General features: G+C 39.1%; 1 protein-coding gene across 3 annotated transcripts in view; it reads right to left on the reverse strand.

Moving 5' to 3' along the window:
* Positions 1–2,538: 2,538 nt before the first annotated feature.
* The window catches only part of LOC136871778 (NADH dehydrogenase [ubiquinone] iron-sulfur protein 2, mitochondrial), a 99,488-nt gene continuing 82,653 nt past the window's right edge, over positions 2,539–19,373 (reverse strand). For all 3 annotated transcript variants that reach the window (XM_067145356.2, XM_067145366.2, XM_068227212.1), the window contains one exon: positions 2,539–2,717. In XM_067145356.2, coding sequence (XP_067001457.1) covers positions 2,680–2,717 — 38 coding nt within the window. In that variant the 3' untranslated portion in view covers positions 2,539–2,679. The remainder of the gene's footprint in view (positions 2,718–19,373) is intronic.

The following is a 19,373-nucleotide window of genomic DNA, read 5'->3' on the forward strand; positions in this document are numbered from 1 at the left end:
CTCCTTATCGGCACGCTGGACAGTGGACACTGGCGGAGAGCCGGGCTTCCTCTGAAGCAATACATACATAGCCATGGTACACTGAAAGAATCGTACGCTAAATGGACTCCCGAGCTCAGCTCATTTGAAAATAATACCCACCTGCATTCACTGTCCTCTTCTTACAGGGAGGTTTAAATAATAGATGGATTTATTTTCAGTGTTAAAAAGGTAGTCAAAACATAATTCTAAAGTAGCTAGTAAGTAGGTAGGCTATTAGGTTATACTATTTATTAGTTTAATGAATCTTATTATTATAACTTAGTTGACATTTGACAATTAATTAAACTCGACTCTAGCCTGCCCTATAACTATGAGTCATGCTCATGACCACTCAAAAGTACCTGTTTTATATTGGGAAGAACGGCTCTGTATTGTCTCAGTTCGTATGTCACATCGTTGCACAAGACTTCAATAATATGTGGACAGTAAGTGAGCCGAATGACGCAATAACTTAACCAACAGTATGTTGAATCAGAAAACCAGCGGGCTACTGTAAATCTCGGGTAGCCTATACAAAATATGACGATTTAAAAAATACTCTGCTGATAGAAAAATACAGTACATTTCAAAAATGACTTAGCGAGTTGGATGTGCGGTTAGTATCGCGTAGCTATGTGCTTGCATTCGGGGGATGATAGGTTCTAATCCCACCATCGGCAGCCGTTAAGATGGTTTTCCATAGTTTCCCCATTTTTACACCAGGGACTGTACCTTAATTAAGGCCATGGCTGCTACCTTCCTAATCCAGGACCTTTCCCATCCTGCGTCCCCGGAAACCTTCGATGTATTAGAGTGACTAGCATTTTTTTCTAAGAAAGGAGCTCATAGTATGAAGACCAGATGGCAGCAGCGAACAATGAATCCTGTTGCTGCTGTCTTACCATTACATACTACACAGATGCAGTAGGAGCGGTGACTCTAATGTGCCGTGAATCGGATCACTGTATCGATTCAGTAACGTGAACAGAATCAAATGAATCGAATGTCCCATCACTATTGCATTTTAGGCACTGTGTTGAGTAAATGTTTGAGTGAATATTCTGTTTTATTTTGAAATCACATTCTGAAAAATGACTTTTTTTTCACATGTTTGACCCATTATCTCAGAAACTATACTGGATAGGCAGTTCATTGTTTGCAGAGAGTCACCTTGTGCCATGATACAGCTACTGAACCAGATAAAAGCACTTCACATGTATAGTTTCTGATTTACATATAAATTTAATGACATTTTTTGTAAAAAATTTGGAACTTATTAAACAAATTCATAACTTTACAATCATTTGCTCCAACCATTCCATCCTGGTTCAGTACTTATGAAAAGGGTGAAAATATAAGTAGTAAAAATATCAAAGCTCTAAACTTAATACTTCCTGATATAACGGGGCATCTTTTTTGTCAAATTAACGTTATCAAGATAGGGCTTTCTGACTGCCCTTAAATGTAGTATTATTCTATTGTACTTCTGATTCGAATAAAGAAGAAAAGAACTTGCTTGGTGTTAAGAGAGGATGGTTGCCCGGTTGTACAGTACTTCTTTTTGGAACAATAATCACGACCACCTGCTCCTCTCACAATGAGTGCATTTCTATAGTACAGTCAAAACCATTTATTGCTACATTGATTTTAACGACATGTTGGACATACGGGTGAAATCTAATGGTCCCATCTAAATCCTAAATAAACACCGTATTTAAAAAAATCACTTACTGCGTACACCCTACTACATTACTTATTATGACATATCGTTTAAAACGGCGTAATTTTATCACATTTTCATATAAATGTATCGACTATGATGTTGATTTTTGTTTGTTATGCGTTTGGGGATTGCTGACAACAATGTAAAGCTTATTTTCAAACACTTGTTTTCAGTAGATTGTAGATTACAAATTACAGATCAGTCTGTCTGTTAAATAGTAAAGGCAAGCATCGATGTAAAGATGTCACAAAAGAAAGGGAAAGTGTTTAACAGTGAAGAAAAGTCACGAATAATATAGCGATTAGAAAATAAGGAGACGGACGTCAGCATTGCGGAGGAATTGGGTGGAACACACTCGAAAATTTCTGGAATTTGGAAGGACAGAGAGAAATCTCTTTTATTAGCCAAGACTATGTGCGACATGATTGATTGCTATTCTTTCCTCGCCTTTTATTGTATATATTTTGCTGACATGTTATTGCTGTACGTACTGTGTAAACATTTCAAGAACAATTCCTCTTAGTCCCACTCCACAAATACCGTATTACAGATACAGTAGGGTACTTAAGTCACTATGTTTTTGAAATTTTAACTTTATTATGTTAATTAACCATCTAAGTAATACATACATGTAAATAATGGCATTTTAACAACAACAACAAAGACCGGTTTGTGTGACTATCGCCTATAACGACCGCTAATTGATGGTCCCTTCAGAGTCATTAAAACAGGTTTCGAGTGTACATGGTTATGGAGTCATGTGTTAAAGAATATTAACAATTTTTCAACTTAAGAATATTTATTCAAATTATAAATCTCCCTTACACACAAAAACATGAAATAATACGAACTTCATAGTGACAATAATCAACAATGGTTCATTTACAAAGAAGAACCCAATTTCAGTGAATTCATTTACAGCAAAAATAAATTCCTTAGCGGTCGACACTTCCAAAGACGACATCAAGAGTACCTGAAAAAAGAAAAGAGATAGTTTGCAAGAAGATAATACTTATTAGGTAGTTGTATATAGTGATGGCAATGTGTAGTTTCGTCTCCATTATTATCAATACGTATAGTTTGTCCTACTAACCCGTGACTCACTATGTTGGCTTACAGTGAAGAAGCAAGGAAATTCTACTTTGAAGGCTGTCAAACTCATTTTAATAAGCAAGCAAACAAGTTACCTGTTAGCATATTCCTGTTACTGTTGGTATCGTGTTCATAGCCATGGGATCTCACGTTTCCACATGCTTTAATGTATCAGGCAGATATTCATTTTCAGGTCATTGTAGTGCTCTTTGCTTTATGGTATTTGTTAATTTGTTTACCTACTTTTTTCTTAAAGGAAAGAAAAATTGCTGGGAAAAAAGGAATGAGTGCATTGTATTGTATGTCAGTAGAATAGTAAAGTAAGTTCTGAAACAATGGGTGCTGCATCAGCATTTTCCCATACTTTTGGCAGGGATTAGAATTTTTGCCAAGTCAGCATTTTTGTAGTGTGGGCAAGGTCATTGACCCAAGTCAATGACGTTACCATGATGCCACACCTTACGTACGTGGGCTGGGGCCCTCTCCACTCTCCCAAAACACCTCGGTCCCTAACCTAAGCCAATGAGGTTCATGTCCGTGGTTGCAGGGTAGGTTATGACGTCATCATGACGTGGAGAGGGTTCCTCTCCTCCCTCCCTGGGGCCACCTCCTAGCCCCCTACCAAAAATAGAGGAAGGGAGAGAGACTGCTCTCTCTCGCAGAGGAACACCTCTCAATCCTCGATCAAAAATATTGCCGGCTTCTTTGGCAAGAAGCCAGGCATAGCCACCATCCTTGCGGGAAGTGGCGAAGAGCGCACCTCATCGTTGTGTTTCATTGAGTGGTCGTAGGGTGAAGATGTGAGGGGTAGTAGGAAATAGCTAGTGCGCGTGCACGAGGGAGATTACACAGTACTCTTACAGCAACTTCATGAGTTACTGTAAAAAATGACTATCAGATCGCGCTAAAGACATAACATTGCGCTCCCACGCGGCTAAGAAGAAAAGCAGGGTTGCGCTGCCTAGCAGCTAGTTGCTAAGAGGGCTAACAGAACGCGGACTAGCAGTTAGTGCGCTGTGTTTCCGTTAGGTAGAGCATGCGAGCAAGATGGATGACACGCGCTTATCTAACACCCAATATTACACATTTGTATGTGTTTAGAACCCACGTGGTCTGTTGTTATCTTACCTCATTCATAAATTTAAAATCTAGACGTATTTTATAATGAACAGGACAGTTTAGAGCAGTCCTCATACAATTTGTTGTGTTCTGAACTGAAAAGAACATTATGCTCGTTTAGGGAGTGGAGTGTGATGTGAGGAGGGGGAATGAGGAGCGCGCTTCTTACAGTGCACTATGATGGGCGCGTATTATTTTATACGTACCGGTATGTTTGAAGCTTATGTTCCATTCCCAAGACTTCTCAATAACGTAAGTATAACAGACTTGTCAATGTTAAAAGAAAAAATAACCAAAATAGTATGTGCTCTTTGTGCATGAGTTTAAAGATTTAATTTTTGTAGGCTTCAGCTAATGTGTTTACCTAACCTCACACAGGGCCTTAACTGTCTGCTCTCAGTAAAGCGTAATCGGTTTGATGATATGTAGTTAAGGTTAGAATGTTATTATGACATTATGACCTAACCTTGCCTATAAACACTAACCTAACCTCACAATCTCCCTTTCAAAGTGTACCAATTACTGACTCCTCTTAGAAGTGTCAAACTGGTGAGGTTCATCGACAAAAATAAACATCTAGATGTTCTTTTCTGTTCAGAACACCCGAGATTGTATGCTGACTATTCAAATCTTTTCTGTTCATTACAAAATACATGCAAATTTGAAATTTTCGAACAAGGTAAGACTTTTTTTACAAGTTGCCTTACGTTGCTCCGACACAGATAGGTCTTATTGCGACGATGGGACAGGAATGGGCTCGGAGTGAGAAGGAAGCAGCCGTGGCCTTAATTAAGGTACAGCCCCAGCATTTGCCTCGTGTGAAAATGGGAAACCACGGAAAACCATCATAGGGCTGCCGACAGTGGGGTTCGAACCCACTATCTCCCGAATACTGGATACTGGGCGCACTTAAGCGACTCCAACTATCGAGCTCGGTGGTAAGATAACAACCAACAATGCATGTTCTAAACCCAGAATATAGGTTGTTCGCATTCAAAATTGCCAGGCGTGACGCCATTTTTTTCTCTTCCGCTATTTGCTAGATGATGCGTGCTGTCCGTTCCCTTCCACGCGCAATGCATTCCCCCTACCTCGCACACCTCTTTTCTCCTATGAAGAGGGTGACATAACATGAGGGAATGTGTGTGTTTAAACACACAATATTGGCAGGTGAGCCTACCATCTTGCTCAAATATGCAACCTAGCAGAAGATGCAGAACTATCTGCTTGTCCGATGTGTTAGTCATTTTTTGTATAAACTTTACTCCTTGACTGTTAGAGTGCATTCTATCTTGTTGTGCATGTATGCTACCTCTACGTATGTGCACTAGCCATTTTTAACTCTTAGCCGTTAAGAATAAGCAGAAGAGTCTGTTCCCACACGCGTCCATCAGAGTGCACTGTGAGAAGAGTGCTCCACATTCCCCCTCAACAACCACGCACCACTCCCTCAACGAGCATAATGTTCTTTTCAGTTCAGCACACAACAAATTGTATGAGTAATGTTCTAAAGATTCATGTTAATTATAAAATAGGTCTAGATATTAAATTTACGGATGAAGTAAGATAACACCAGACCACGTGGACTCTAATCACATACAAAGGTTTAATATTGGCGGTTAGGAGTGGCGAAGCGTGCTAGTATCCACTGTTACCACTGGTAAGAGTTTGAAAATATAAAAATCGAATATTCTTTAATATTTGTTCCGGGGTATCTGTGGAACGCAGAGAGGTGAAAGAAGGTGCGGGCTTGAATGGGTCTAACTACAATATCAAGAATTGAATTAAAAGTTTAAAATGTTATATTTCTTTTAGAATATCAAACTTAACAAATTTCCACTGAGTGCACATAACAACATAACAGGAACAATTAGCAATCTTGAAACAAACTTGGAAAAATCCCAGACTAGTGAATTTTTACAGCTTTGGGGCTTCAAACCCTTAGTTTACAAATTCTTATATACCGGATCCAGTTTACAAAATTTTACAAAATCTCTATGCTTAGACAGGGACGGAAATATCCCGATTTAAGAGCACTTGCTCCAGAAGTTACAATATTTAGCCTTCCAGAAGCACCCTCACTATTACAAAACTTTGAAAAGAGCTTACATGCTCTCTATTTCTTACAGCCCACTCAAGGCAACATTAGATCAAAACTTTACACTCTATGGCCGCACAAGGCACAATTTACAAATGGAAATAGTTTTACACAGGGGTATCTAGTACCCAACCTACTGCGTCTTTGCGGAAAAAGAACAGTTTAAATGACTGGCCCGAACACAAACCGAATGGAGGTGTACACTTGCGCTCCAAGATAATGAAATATTAAAACCCTAACAGGGCTCTAGGCCCAATGAAACAGGGGCTAGTCCCAAGCTACTGAGGTGATTCGCATGGAAATAAATTTAATACATTACAGGAAGGAAATAGTTACGAAGTCGTAGTCATCTCAAACCAAGATGAACGGGAGCTCGAAAGGGTAACTCACTCTCTATCCCCGATTTACAGTTAAAGACTTTATGAAGTTTTACATTAGCCAAAAGAAAATTTACATTTTAGAAAAGTTTTGTTACATAGTTAAAAATCTAACCTTCCCCTCGGATAAGTCTGCAGAGGTAGCTACAGAAAAGAGAATTTAGGTGGCCATTACCTGGCTGATGTACTGCCTGCCGAAGAATGAGGCGTCCTGCCTCCTGCCTTAACACACACACTCAGAAAGACGACGATCAAGAGACAAGGAAACTTGAAAAGCCGCAACTTATATACCCTCAGAGAAGGTTCGAGAGGATTCTGGGCTAATCTAGACACACCCTCTCATTTTTATTTTATTTTACACTCAAAACCGAACAAGAAGCCTGTGATAGGCTGAAAATTAATTACAGAAAATTTTCATTGGCCAGATTCAAAACTGGCGGAATGAGACAGAAGTTTTGCAAACCTAGAATTACATAAATAAAACAAATGAAAGTTGAGAAAACCTATAAACACAAAATGTCTTTCAATAACAACTTCCTTTACCTTGCACCAGAGTGCATTGCTATAGTTTTTTTGGTAGTGATATCTGTGGAAAAACGTCCAAACTTCTTGATGTACAGCAAAAACAAAACCAATAGAAATCCAATCAGTTTAGGAAACTTTACAATAACACAATTACTTAATGTTTCAGTAGTGACATCTTCTGATTAAAGTCTCAAGTTTATGTAGTAACAATTTCACATTTTGGTCAATACAGGAGTTCATTACGGCGCTTATTTTGAAAGTGCGGAGTTGAGATGTACCTCCTGGTGCAATATTAATATTTAATATTTTTGTTTCTTCACCTGGATGTGTCACGAGAACTCTACTGCATCAGATTGCCACCGTCAAAGCTGAACGAGAGGCTGTTACCACTCCATGCAGTGGTTATGCCTTGAATCTCTTCTAGCTGGTAGGCAGTATTACTGCGCCCACGCCAAGCAAAGCCCCTCTCCCCTCGAGACTGAGATGTAACCTGTAACGTTCTCCGGTCGTGTTACCACAATGGAAAGTGGAAACAAAAGCTTATTTACAATGTAGGAGCTGAGTTGGTCTGTCCGTTCTTTCCACCGCGCTCAACAGTGCACTGTTATATTATTGTGTTATTGTTTTCTATTATAACACGATATGACATTTCTTGTTAAAGTGTGAATTTATATTTAATTTATGTTAGGTAAGGATAGCCTATAGGACTGCACAACGTATTAAACATTAAAATGATTGCTGTCGCTCCCAATTCGAAAATAAGTGAGTTGGCGGACCCAGAATGTTCATGTATAATAAAAAGCTTAATGAACACGCCATTTACGTTAAGAACTTTCGAAGAAAAGAAAAACGTAATTAAAAAGGTAGACCCACGCCTTCTCTTAAAAATTTAGTCAAGGAATCGAAATGAACAGTACGATATTTTCATGACTCGTGGTACATAAATCTGGACTGGTTATGTGGTTGTACAAAAATGAATAAACTGTACTGTTGGCCATGTATTCTATTTTCCTCAGAAAATAATGCGTGGAATAAAGACGGTGCGGACAATTTAGATAGTTTCAGAGTTTTAAACAGACGCCATGAGGTGTCTCAAGCACACATCAACGCTGTTGTCGATATGATTCAGTTCGGAAGGTCCAGAATAGAGTTCTGTTTGAGTACAACTTACAGAAAGAAAATTGATGAGCATAATGAGCTAGTAAAAAATAACAGGTATGTTGTCAGCACTTTAATAGATACTGTGTGTTTTCTTTCAAAGCAAGGATTACCTTTCAGGAGTCATAGAGACTGAAGAATCTGATAGCAGAGGTAATTAATTACAGGGAGTTACTAGCGGTAATTGCTAAGAAAGATGACGTATTTCGGCACCACTTAGAAACACTTACAGTTTTCTCAGGATTTTCATCTGATATACAAAATGATATTATTGAAGCCATAGCTGCTTTTATGACCAGTGAATTTAAAGACGAGGTTAAGAAAGCAAACGTTATTTCCATTATTTTGGATGAAAGTACAGACATTTCTAACAGAACACAATTCTCGACTGTATTTACATATGTTAGTTCAAAGGTGAAATTCAAAAGAGATTTTTTGAGATTCACTGATGTAAGCGGTGACCGTTCTGGTGTTCCTCTCTCTAAACATCTCTTTGGAGTGTTACAAGAATTTCAGTGTGGTGAAAAGTTAGTAGCAGAAACATTTGGTGGTGCAGCACTGATGGCAGGGCAGCACAGAGGGTTGGAGAAGTTAGTCAAGGATAAATATGACCAGACTATATTTATTCACTGCTTTGGTCACTGGCTCAACTTGATATTACAGCAATCTGTTAACCACATCAAGGAATGCAAAATATTTTTTCAGACCTTGTCCGGCTTACCAGGGGATTTTTCATCAGCCCCTAACCCTCTACTGCATGAATTATTTTTCATTTTCGTTTGGTGAAGAAAATTTCAAGCTTTAGTGTTCAACATACTCTCAGTGTATTAGATGTACCAGCAATTCTTAACTGGGGCTAATAGCTTAACACTCATATATGATGTGGATTGCCATTGTTGAATATATATACGATTTTTCACGATTTTACGCTAAGCTTTTAACATTCAAAGACCGAACATTACTACCTACTGGCCATGGGTACGTACTGCAAGGCGCAAGTACAACTTGCAGAACCGTAGGTCGGTAATGTCTTTGAGGTTGAGCCAGAGGTACTCCTGAAGCCTTTGGTAATGTGATGGGGAGGGCCCACGTAAAATAAACGGTGGTTGGTTCGCGTGGATGTTGACGGGGTGGAAGGAGTACCTTTGGTTGTAGGGCTGTTTTGTCTTATGTTATGTATTTAAAAAAAACAAGGCATCACTGGGATATGTGTTTAATTGATTGTACAGTTTGAAGGTGTGCCGTAAAACTACCTCTGTCTACAATATTCATCCATTTATACTGGTGAAAAGTTATTTGTTGCCTAATGGCAGTAGAGGGCTAAAAGGGCCGCTGTTCTTGACAAAGTAATACAGAGACCATTACCAACAGTAGCGTCTACCCTATGGATATATGTTGGTAGGCTGGTTGAAGTTGTGTCCTCTGTATATACAGATCGCCTTGAATTTTTCAGAGAAATGAAAGATAATGCAGGTGAATGGGATGGTGGAACGAGAATTCAAGTTAAGGGTTATGCAAGACTTTGATTTCTATTTCCTATTCAATTTATTTGCTGAAATACTTCCTCAATCTGATCTTCTATATCAGATCCTTAAGAAGCAAATATGTGATATTGCCAAACAGTGCCTATCAGTCGTTAGTGAAGACCTATGGACGAAATTTTGATTGCATGAAACTTCAAAGTGAACTATCTGTCCTCTACACAAAGCCGGACCTTGTGAAAAGTAATGCAAATGACCTCTACCAATATTTTAACACCAGTGGTCTTAAAAAAGCATATCCAGAAGAAACGAAATTGATTGACCTCATTCTCACCTTGATATTACAGCAATATATTACAGCAATCTGTTAACCACATCAAGGAATGCAAAATATTTTTTCAGACCTTGTACGGGTTAACTGTCGATATCATAAGTAGTATCTTTTAGCCTAGTTTCAAACTACACTGAATTCAAGTTACATAAAAACGACACAGGCCTACTCATTTTGTGATACCTATGTAATGTTGCACTGGTACTGCCTTTTAATGGAAATTTTAAATAAGAGTACATCAGCAACAAGCACTTCTGCTGAAGGAAGCTTCTCTGTCTCAAAAAAGGATACACACCTTCCAAAGGAATTCACAAGTACAGGACAGGCTCTCTGCACTTTCTTTGATTGCGATTGAGAAGAAATTTCTGAGTGATTTAATGAAGAGGCCTAATTTCTACGATGCTATGATAGACATTTTAGATGCCACAATATGCCCGCCGTATTGGCCTGAAGTACAAATAGGAAATACTGAGGTAAGCCTTAAAGCTCCATTAGAAATTAATTTTAGACTTTATGTTTATGAGTGCCATACATTTTGCATGATGTGAACTATTTTCAATTAGTGCATGATCGAGACTGCTACTTTCTATGATGTTGATGCTCACTAGTGTTGAATATATTATGTACCATTTCATCATTTTCAAGTGATGTTATACAAAAGTAATACCAATTATCAAGTCTTTCACTTTTATGAAATGACATCTGTACTGCTCATAAAAATGCTGGGGAGCGAGCGACAATATACTCTGAGAAGGAGTGTGGTAACACTTTTCAAAACATCACGCGTCACCACTGGCATGTCAGCCATCTAGCTCGCATGCTTTACCTAGCGGATAAACAGTGAACTAGCTGCTATAGCGTGATCTGTTAGCCATCTTAGCAACTGGCTGCTAGGCAGCGCAACCCTGCTTTTCTTCTTAGCTGCGTGGGAGTGCTCTGTTGTGTCCCTAGCGCGATCTGATAGTCATTTTTACAGCAACTCACAAAGTCGCCGTAAGAGTACTCTGTAATCTCCCTCTCGCATACGCACTAGCTATTTCCCCCATTACCTTCCACAGCCCCACCCCCACGACCAGTCAATAAAACACGACGACGAAGTGCACTCTTTGGCACTTCCTGCAAGCAAGGTAGAAGCCGGCAATATTTTTGGTCAAGGACCGGGAGGTTAAGTCATAACCTCACCTACGTGAGGTTAAGCAGCCCACGTAGGTGAAGTCTGACTACATGGTGACGTCACTGACTATTTATTTATATATTTCTACGGTACGAGCATTTACAATAAATTTGCGTTACATTGTCATACAGAAAATAAAAAGTGAAGAAAATGTAATAATGCTCAAGATAGAATCAAAAATAGATGGAGAAAAAAAATGTAAAACAAATATGCTGACCTTTCATTGGACATGGGCTGATTCCACTACAGGCCGCCCCTAGATGGGCACGCTAAGGCAATGACGTAAGGTTTCAGATAAGTTGAACTGCATGTTCCCTCTTAGCAGTGATCGTGTGCAGTAGAGTGGACAGTCGCTGTGACGAGGTAGCGTGGACGGTATTGAATAGTGATTCTACGAGTGTAATTCGTAAACTATGGGGGAGCAAAGTGGTGGTGAGGAGTCTTCGGATCCTTCAACCCTCACAGTTGCTCGGGAAGAAACAGTTCAAATGGAACAAGATGCGGATGATAGTTCAAGTGAGAATAGCAGTACATTGAGTAATTCTAATACAACAGATGCGTGTGTGAATAATGAGACTGGTGCTACGGTTTCGAAGACTGAGACGCAGGAACTTTACCCTAGTACTCATTATGGACCCTTCATTATTTTTGTGGAGTCCACGGCATCAGGCAATGTTGGTAACATGCACCCCATGACCTTGGGTAGAATTTTCTATGAGAAAAACATTCCAGGAATTAAATCCGTGGCCCGAAAGGGTCGAAATAGAGTACAAATAGAATTTGTATATGCCGTGCAGGCGAATTCATTTTTGAAACACCCTTTATTAGTTGAGCTTAAGCTCCGGGCATATATACCAAGCTCTAATGTATTGCGTGTAGGAGTTATCAGGGGAGTAGAGAAGATGTTAAATGAGGCTACTATATTAAAACACTTAAAGTCTACAGCAGCCATAAAATCGGTACGGCGTTTGAACCGTAGAATTGTTAACGAGGCAGGAACTCAGTATGTCCCCACGGGATCTATAAAAGTGGTTTTTCGGGCGCAGAAACATCCACAGTATGTGTCATTATATCAGGTACATTTAGAGGTGGAGCCATATGTTTTTGCTCCCATCCTCTGTAAAAAATGCCAACGGTACGGTCACGTTGATAAACATTGCAGGGCAACAAGTCCAAGGTGTGGGAAATGTGCATTGCACCATACTACGGCAAACTGTACAGAAACTTTTCTGCAATGCGTGCATTGTCGCGGCACCCATTTAACTGGAGCCGTTGACTGTCCAGCTCACCAACAGCAAGTCCGTATTAAAAAGATCATGAGCAATCAGAACTTATCTTTCAAGGACGCTGTACAGAAAGTTCAACCTATTGAATATAATGTTGTGGACAATTCCCAAAATTTTCCCCCTTTAACTGGGGAGGAGCCGATTCCTACACAGGAGAATCCCCGTAAGAGAAAATTTACACAAGTAATTTTAAAATCACCTAGACCAGTACCAGCCCCAGGATATGATCGGGATGGTTATTATAATTTGGTTAGAGAGATTCCCCGTACGGAAATGGGTGCTTCACGAGTTACAACTTTTTCCAATGGCGCAAGCCGGAGGATGGAGGTATCGTTGGACGAGCCTGCTGCCACTAGTAGCGCCCCGATGGCACAACCGTTTTCATCATTTCATAGGCAAAGAGAACATCTCCAAAGTGGTCTTTATCAATCTATTCATCAATTGGTGCAATTGTTGGGTGATCACCCAGCGTTCGCTCATAATGTATACCAGTTAAGGGACAAGGTTTGCAGTTTCATTCAATTCTATGATCAGAATCACTCAATAGAACTCTAGAAGTCTCATGAACAAACGTCATGAGCTATTTAAATTAATTCAGGAAACTGTACCTCACTTTTTAGCCATACAAGAAACTTGGTTTGATCTTGCAACTCGCATCGCATATCCTAATTATAAAGTTTTACGTAATGATGGCCCCGGTTATGGTGGGGTTGCCTTTTTGGTTCACTCTTCAGAGACATATAGAATTCATTCGAATATTCAGGCCATACCCCATACATATGTTATAGGATTATATTATATGCATATTTTACTTGTGAACATCTATTGTCCTCCTGACGTTTCCATTAATGAAAGACAATGGGATCAATTTTTTCAACAATTTACTACAGAACCATATGTTTTTATATTTGGGGATTTTAATATTCACCATGCAGCGTGGGGAGGAAATTTGGATACACCTCAAGGTATGCAGTTCCTTAATGCAGTAAATAACCATTCGCTTGCTATTTTGAATGATGGCTCTCCTACGTGATTGACTGCGCCTTCTGCCCCTGCTAGCGCAGTAGATTTAACATTGTGTAGGCGAAGTATGGTGTCTATCACTACATGGCATACTTTAAGTGATACTTATTCCAGTGATCATTTCCCCATTGCTATTTCTTATGGTATAGGCCGACCTATTTCTCCACCGAAGTATACAGTTCACAATAACATGGTTCGTTCCTTGAGGAGATTTAAACCGCACATATATACCTCTTACATTGAGGATGAGTTACAAAAAATACCGGACAATATTTTTTCATATCGAATTTTACTTCAGATTTTAACAGATTATATTAATCTTCACCACCCCATCATTGCCACACCTCCTTTATCTTCTAGGAAACCTATGAATGTTAAATGGTGGGATGCGGAATGTCATTTACTGATTCAAACCCGCAAGGTGCTTTTCCGACAATATAGGCAGCACGCCACATCTGAAAATTATTTCCGGCTCAAACAACACATAGCACAGACTCGCAGAATTTTCCACAAAAAACATCGTGTCGCTTGGAAGAAGTTTATATTGTCCTTCACGCGTCAGGTTTCAATTGCAGCCTTGTGGAATGCCATTAGGGCAATCACAAGAGTTTCGCAACACTCCCCTGCCATGACCATCTCAGGTCAGGTCTTATCCGATTTTCTTGTTCGAGAGACGCCAGATTATGTCGTACCACAGTATATTCATTCACAAGACCCACAAGACGCACGTTTTTCCGTATTGTTACAACCATGCGATTATCAGGAATTAGAGGCAGTTCTACAATCGTGCTCGAATTCATCCCCCAGTCCAGATAATGTATCATATCAAATGCTTAAATTATTACCTCTTAGAGCAAAGAAGGTATTATTAAATATGTACAATGATATTTTTCGCAATTACAGTACCCCAGTTAGTTGGAATGAATTTTTTCTGATTCCTATTCTTAAAAATAAGCAATTACCCACTGAAGCTAATAATTATCGCGGTATAGTACTAGGTTCGTGCCTCCGTAAAGTCTTTTTAAAGATCTTACTTCGAAGAATTATATGGGTATTAGAATACTATAACTTGACGCCTCAATATCAATATGCCTTTTTTAAGGGACGTAGTACATATGATGCATTTAACAGTTTTGTTATAGACTTGTTATTAGCTCGTCACAGAAAATATAGTACCATAGCGGTTTTCCTTGATATACAGCGAGCTTATGATTCCGTACCTTTGAACATATTATGGGAAAAGCTTGCAACTCTTAAGATTCCTGAGGGATTTATTATCATTCTCAGACAACTTCTTACATATAGATCACTGAGATTTAAATCGACACATTATACAATCCAACCCCGGCAGGTAAGTAATGGGTTGCCGCAGGGCGATATTCTGAGTGGTATTCTTTTCGCTCTGTTTATGAAGGACTTCGAAACGGTAATTCTCCGGCATGCTCGAATACAGGCGTATGCTGACGATTTTTTGCTTTATTATACGCATGAGAATTTACAGCTCTGTAGGCAACATATTATTTACACGCTTCACGAAGCCAGAACATGGTTAGAAGCCCATGGGTTAAATCTTTCTATAGCGAAATGTCGAGCGATGATATTTACACATCACCGAACCTATGACCGATCACCACTTTCCTTTGATCAGTATGAAATCCCCGTAGTTAGTCACCATAAATATCTTGGGTTATTTATCGATCAGAAACTTACATGGAAACAACATTTTTTATATTTGCGTTCGAAAAGCGAACGGTATATTCAGGTAATACAAGCTGTAACACATAGGCAATGGGGAGCAGATCCAGTTGTGGCGCTATCTGTGTATAAAACCACTATTAGAGCGATATTGGACTACCGATCACATATTTCTGACTTGGCATCATATACGAACTTGAATACTCTTAACATCTGTCAATATAAAGCAATACGCTCATGTATTGGAGCTTTAAAGTCCACACCTACAAATGCACTGTTGGTAGAATCCTGAGAAGCTCCCTTACATGTGCGTAGAAAAATACTTGCTACGCAATATTTACTCAAGAAATTTTCTCTGACAAGTCATCCTTTAATTCCGAAGTTACAGTTACTCTCGGAGTATTATTCCTTACGGCGTCAGGGTTTGCGACGATTGCCAGTTCTGTATCATGCTTTTACCACATTGAAGTCGAAACAGTATACATTAATACACAGTGTTAACTTAATGCCCTATACCTTACCCTATCCGGTTTCTTATTATAAGCCTCAGATAATATGGCCTACACGTAGTAGCTCTACTAACGTAATTTGTTTGCAGGAGACCGAGATTCGTCCTGTTAAAAGAGTGAAACTTTCCAGTATCCCACAAAGCATAAACATTTTTACAGATGGGGCCAAGAATATTACTGGAGTTGGGGCCGCTTATTATATATCTTCTCTAAATGTTAAAAAAACAATATGGTTTACCTAGTGATTGTTCGATTTTTACTGCGGAGCTATTCGCTATACAGCAAGCTTTACTTTTTGTTCAGCGTCAGGGATATACGCGGGTTACGATCTATAAGGATTCGCTGAGTGCATTACAGTCGTTGGTCTCGTACGAGTTATCCTATAATTGGTATGTATACAATATCAAGAGTCTCCTCTATATGCTTGACAATTTCGGTATTTATATAACATTAGTATGGGTACCAGGACATGTGGGTATCTTAGGAAATGAAAAAATAGATTGTCTTGCAAAACAAGCTTCTCGTCTCCCTGTTCCGAATACTAACAATATTGTTCCTTCTTCTGACTATGTAGTTGTTATCCGACAAGCTGGTCGTCAAGAATGGCAGAATTACTGGCGACAGACTGCACAAGTCAAAGGTAACTTTTATTATCATTTACAACCAACAATTCTGGTTAAACCATGGTTTATGCGAGGATCATATTCTAGACGACATATTATCAACATCATTCGGTTAAGGTTTAATCATGCCCTTACCCCACAATATAGATCTCGTTTCCATTTAACGCAGGATACAAACTGTTCATGTGGTACAAATATTATTAATGGCGACCCCAACCATATCTTATTTTAATGTTCTTTATATGACAACACCCGTAAAACATTTATGACTAATCTCAAGCGACTCAAGCAGGTATTTCCAACCAGTGTTTCTTGTTTGCTCTGTAATCCTACAGTCGAGATTATTAGAGTTCTAAATTTGTTTCTGGATGAAGCCAATGTCGTGTTATATAATTCTGTCCGCTATATATGGTGAGATGTTCTCATGTTTTTGATGGTTCCATTTGAGTGATTCTTCATATCATTAGTGTATTCCTTGAGAGTGCATTTTCGGATTATCAGAATGTGTGACACTATATTATCTGCGCACTTTTTAGTGATAGATTTACACCCTAGTGCTGAAGTGGTCGACTTCGGTTATCTTCGAGATTCGTATTGGCAACCTTTGAAACACAAACTAAGAAACGCTTATCATCGCTCTGCGACATCTGGCGTACACTTTAAGTAGTCGTACTGTTGTTGTTTACACAGCAAAGCCAAACTATAGAATTCATGCTAGGAACACGCTTCGCAACGGGAAATGTTATATAGTATTATATATTGTGTGTGTGACACAGTTGTTTGCTTAAAATAATTAAGGTTTATAAAATTCATATTGATCGATCATATTATCGATTCAGTTCAGATTTAATTTCCATTCAGTTGGCAGTATTAACGGAACCCTTCTTACTTCTTCAACGAGTACAAAAATCTATCACTAACAAGTGCGCAGATAATAGAAGAAGTGTGATTGCAAGAACGGAAGTTTCTCGTATGGGATCAGTGTGCTGTAGCAAACTAGGGTTATTATGTGATTAGTGAAAAATAGTGTTTGTGTAATCTACTTGCAAGATCAAACATAAATTATTGAACAGAAGTTTTCATTTATACTAGTGCTATTACATAAGTAAGGGAGTATTGACTGGGTGAAATGTCGTAGACACAGCCCATAAGCATCAGCAAGCAAGCAAGTTGAACTGCATGTAAGCATGATTTGTTGCTATAGATTCGACTCAGGACCTTTTCGGTAAAGTAAATGTTAAATATGTAATTTTTAATGCCATACGCATGTATATTCAATTATAGGTTAGGTAAATTAGCTTGAAAATGATAGCCTGCACCAGCCATGTGTTTATTATCTTTGCTTTAAACCGAATGAGGGTAATGTGGTAGTTTAGTAGTTATTTTGTGTTTTATGAATGTAAATTTCTTCTGTGCCATGTAGAGATGCAAAATGTATTTTGATGTCAAAGTCTTAGGAATAAGTTGGAGGTCAACTTACTTCTAGAGGTTTGAACGGGGAATTCGGTGTCGAAGACGACTTAGATAAAATGTCAGGATGTGCATGATTATGCATGGGGAATGTATTTCAGGTTGTAGCGAGAGGAGAGTGATATATTTACACCGTTGTAACTCAGAGAGGGTCCTTTATATATGATTTTTTTAAATTCAAATGCGTTCACTTTTGTTCTTCTTTTTTACATTTTTATCTTTATTCTTACACTTTTTACTGATATTTTCTTATTTTTCACATGTTTTCCTTGTTTTTCGTTTCATTTTCTGCTTAAGGACGACACATACACCCAGTCCCCGAGCCAGCGGAAATAACGAATTAAGGTTAAAATCTCCGACTCGGCCGGGAATCGGAATCGAACCCGGGGCTCCTTGAACCAAAGGCCAGCACGTCCAGAGTCTTAGAGGCCATGGGATAGAGACAAGATCCAGACAATGACATCAAATGTACATATTTGTTTTCTCTTTCAGGCTGTGTTTATTTACCATCTGCATATTTTGTCCTGTGTGTGTTATGGTCTGTTGTTTTTATTTGTGTTGTTGATAGCACATACTGATTTTGGATTGTGAGGTTCTGTCCCTCTTCAAATTGTTCTTGGTTTGGACTCATGTTTTAAGCTTAGTGTCTTTTTGGAGGGTATATACCAGTCCCAAGCAAGTGTTTATTGTATTTGTTTACCGATTACCGGGCGAGTTGGCCGTGCGCGTAGAGGCGTGCGGCTGTGAGCTTGCATCCGGGAGATAGTAGGTTCGAATCCCACTATCGGCAGCCCTGAAGATGGTTTTCCGTGGTTTCCCATTTTCACACCAGGCAAATGCTGGGGCTGTACCTTAATTAAGGCCACGGCCGATTCCTTCCAACTCCTCGGCCTTTCCTATCCCATCGTCGCCATAAGACCTATCTGTGTCGGTGCGACGTAAAGCCCCTAGCAAAAAAAAAAAAAAAATGTTTACCGATTAGTTCGGATTTGTTTAAGCAGGCCGAGATGTTCGAATTTATAATTATAATTTCATATTAAGAGCCGATTCAGTATGTGCCATGTGCAGTTTAGCGTATTTGAACCTCCGTCAAAACTCAATAATAATAATAATAATAATAATAATAATAATAATAATAATAATAATAATAATAATAATAATAATAATAATAATAACAACAACAACATTCAGCCAACGAGTCGGACGTCAAAACTCAATAACCTCACCATATTCTACACACTGACTTTGTAATTGGGTTCGAGATCCATGTAAATATTTGGACCAGTGATGGCAATAATAATAATAATTTTGTATGGCTATTTCTAGCCTCCGATGAGGGTGGGCGGCATCGGCCATGTGAAGCCAGATGAGTGTTATTGTGGTGGAGGATAGTGTTATGTGTGGTGTGTGAGTTGCAGGGATGTTGGGGACAGCACAAACACCCAGCCCCCGGGCCAATGGAATTAACCAATGAAGATTAAAATCCCCGACCCGGCCGCGAATGGAACCCGGGACCCTCTGAACCGAAGGCCAGTACGCTGACCATTCAGCCAACAAGTCAGACGTCAAAACTCAATAACCTCACCATATTCTACACAATGACTTTGTAATTGGGTTCGAGATCCATGTAAATATTTGGACCAGTGATGGCAATTTATAATGTAATGC

The sequence above is a fragment of the Anabrus simplex genome, chromosome 1 (assembly GCF_040414725.1).
Source record: "Anabrus simplex isolate iqAnaSimp1 chromosome 1, ASM4041472v1, whole genome shotgun sequence".
NCBI classification, from domain to species: domain Eukaryota; kingdom Metazoa; phylum Arthropoda; class Insecta; order Orthoptera; family Tettigoniidae; genus Anabrus; species Anabrus simplex.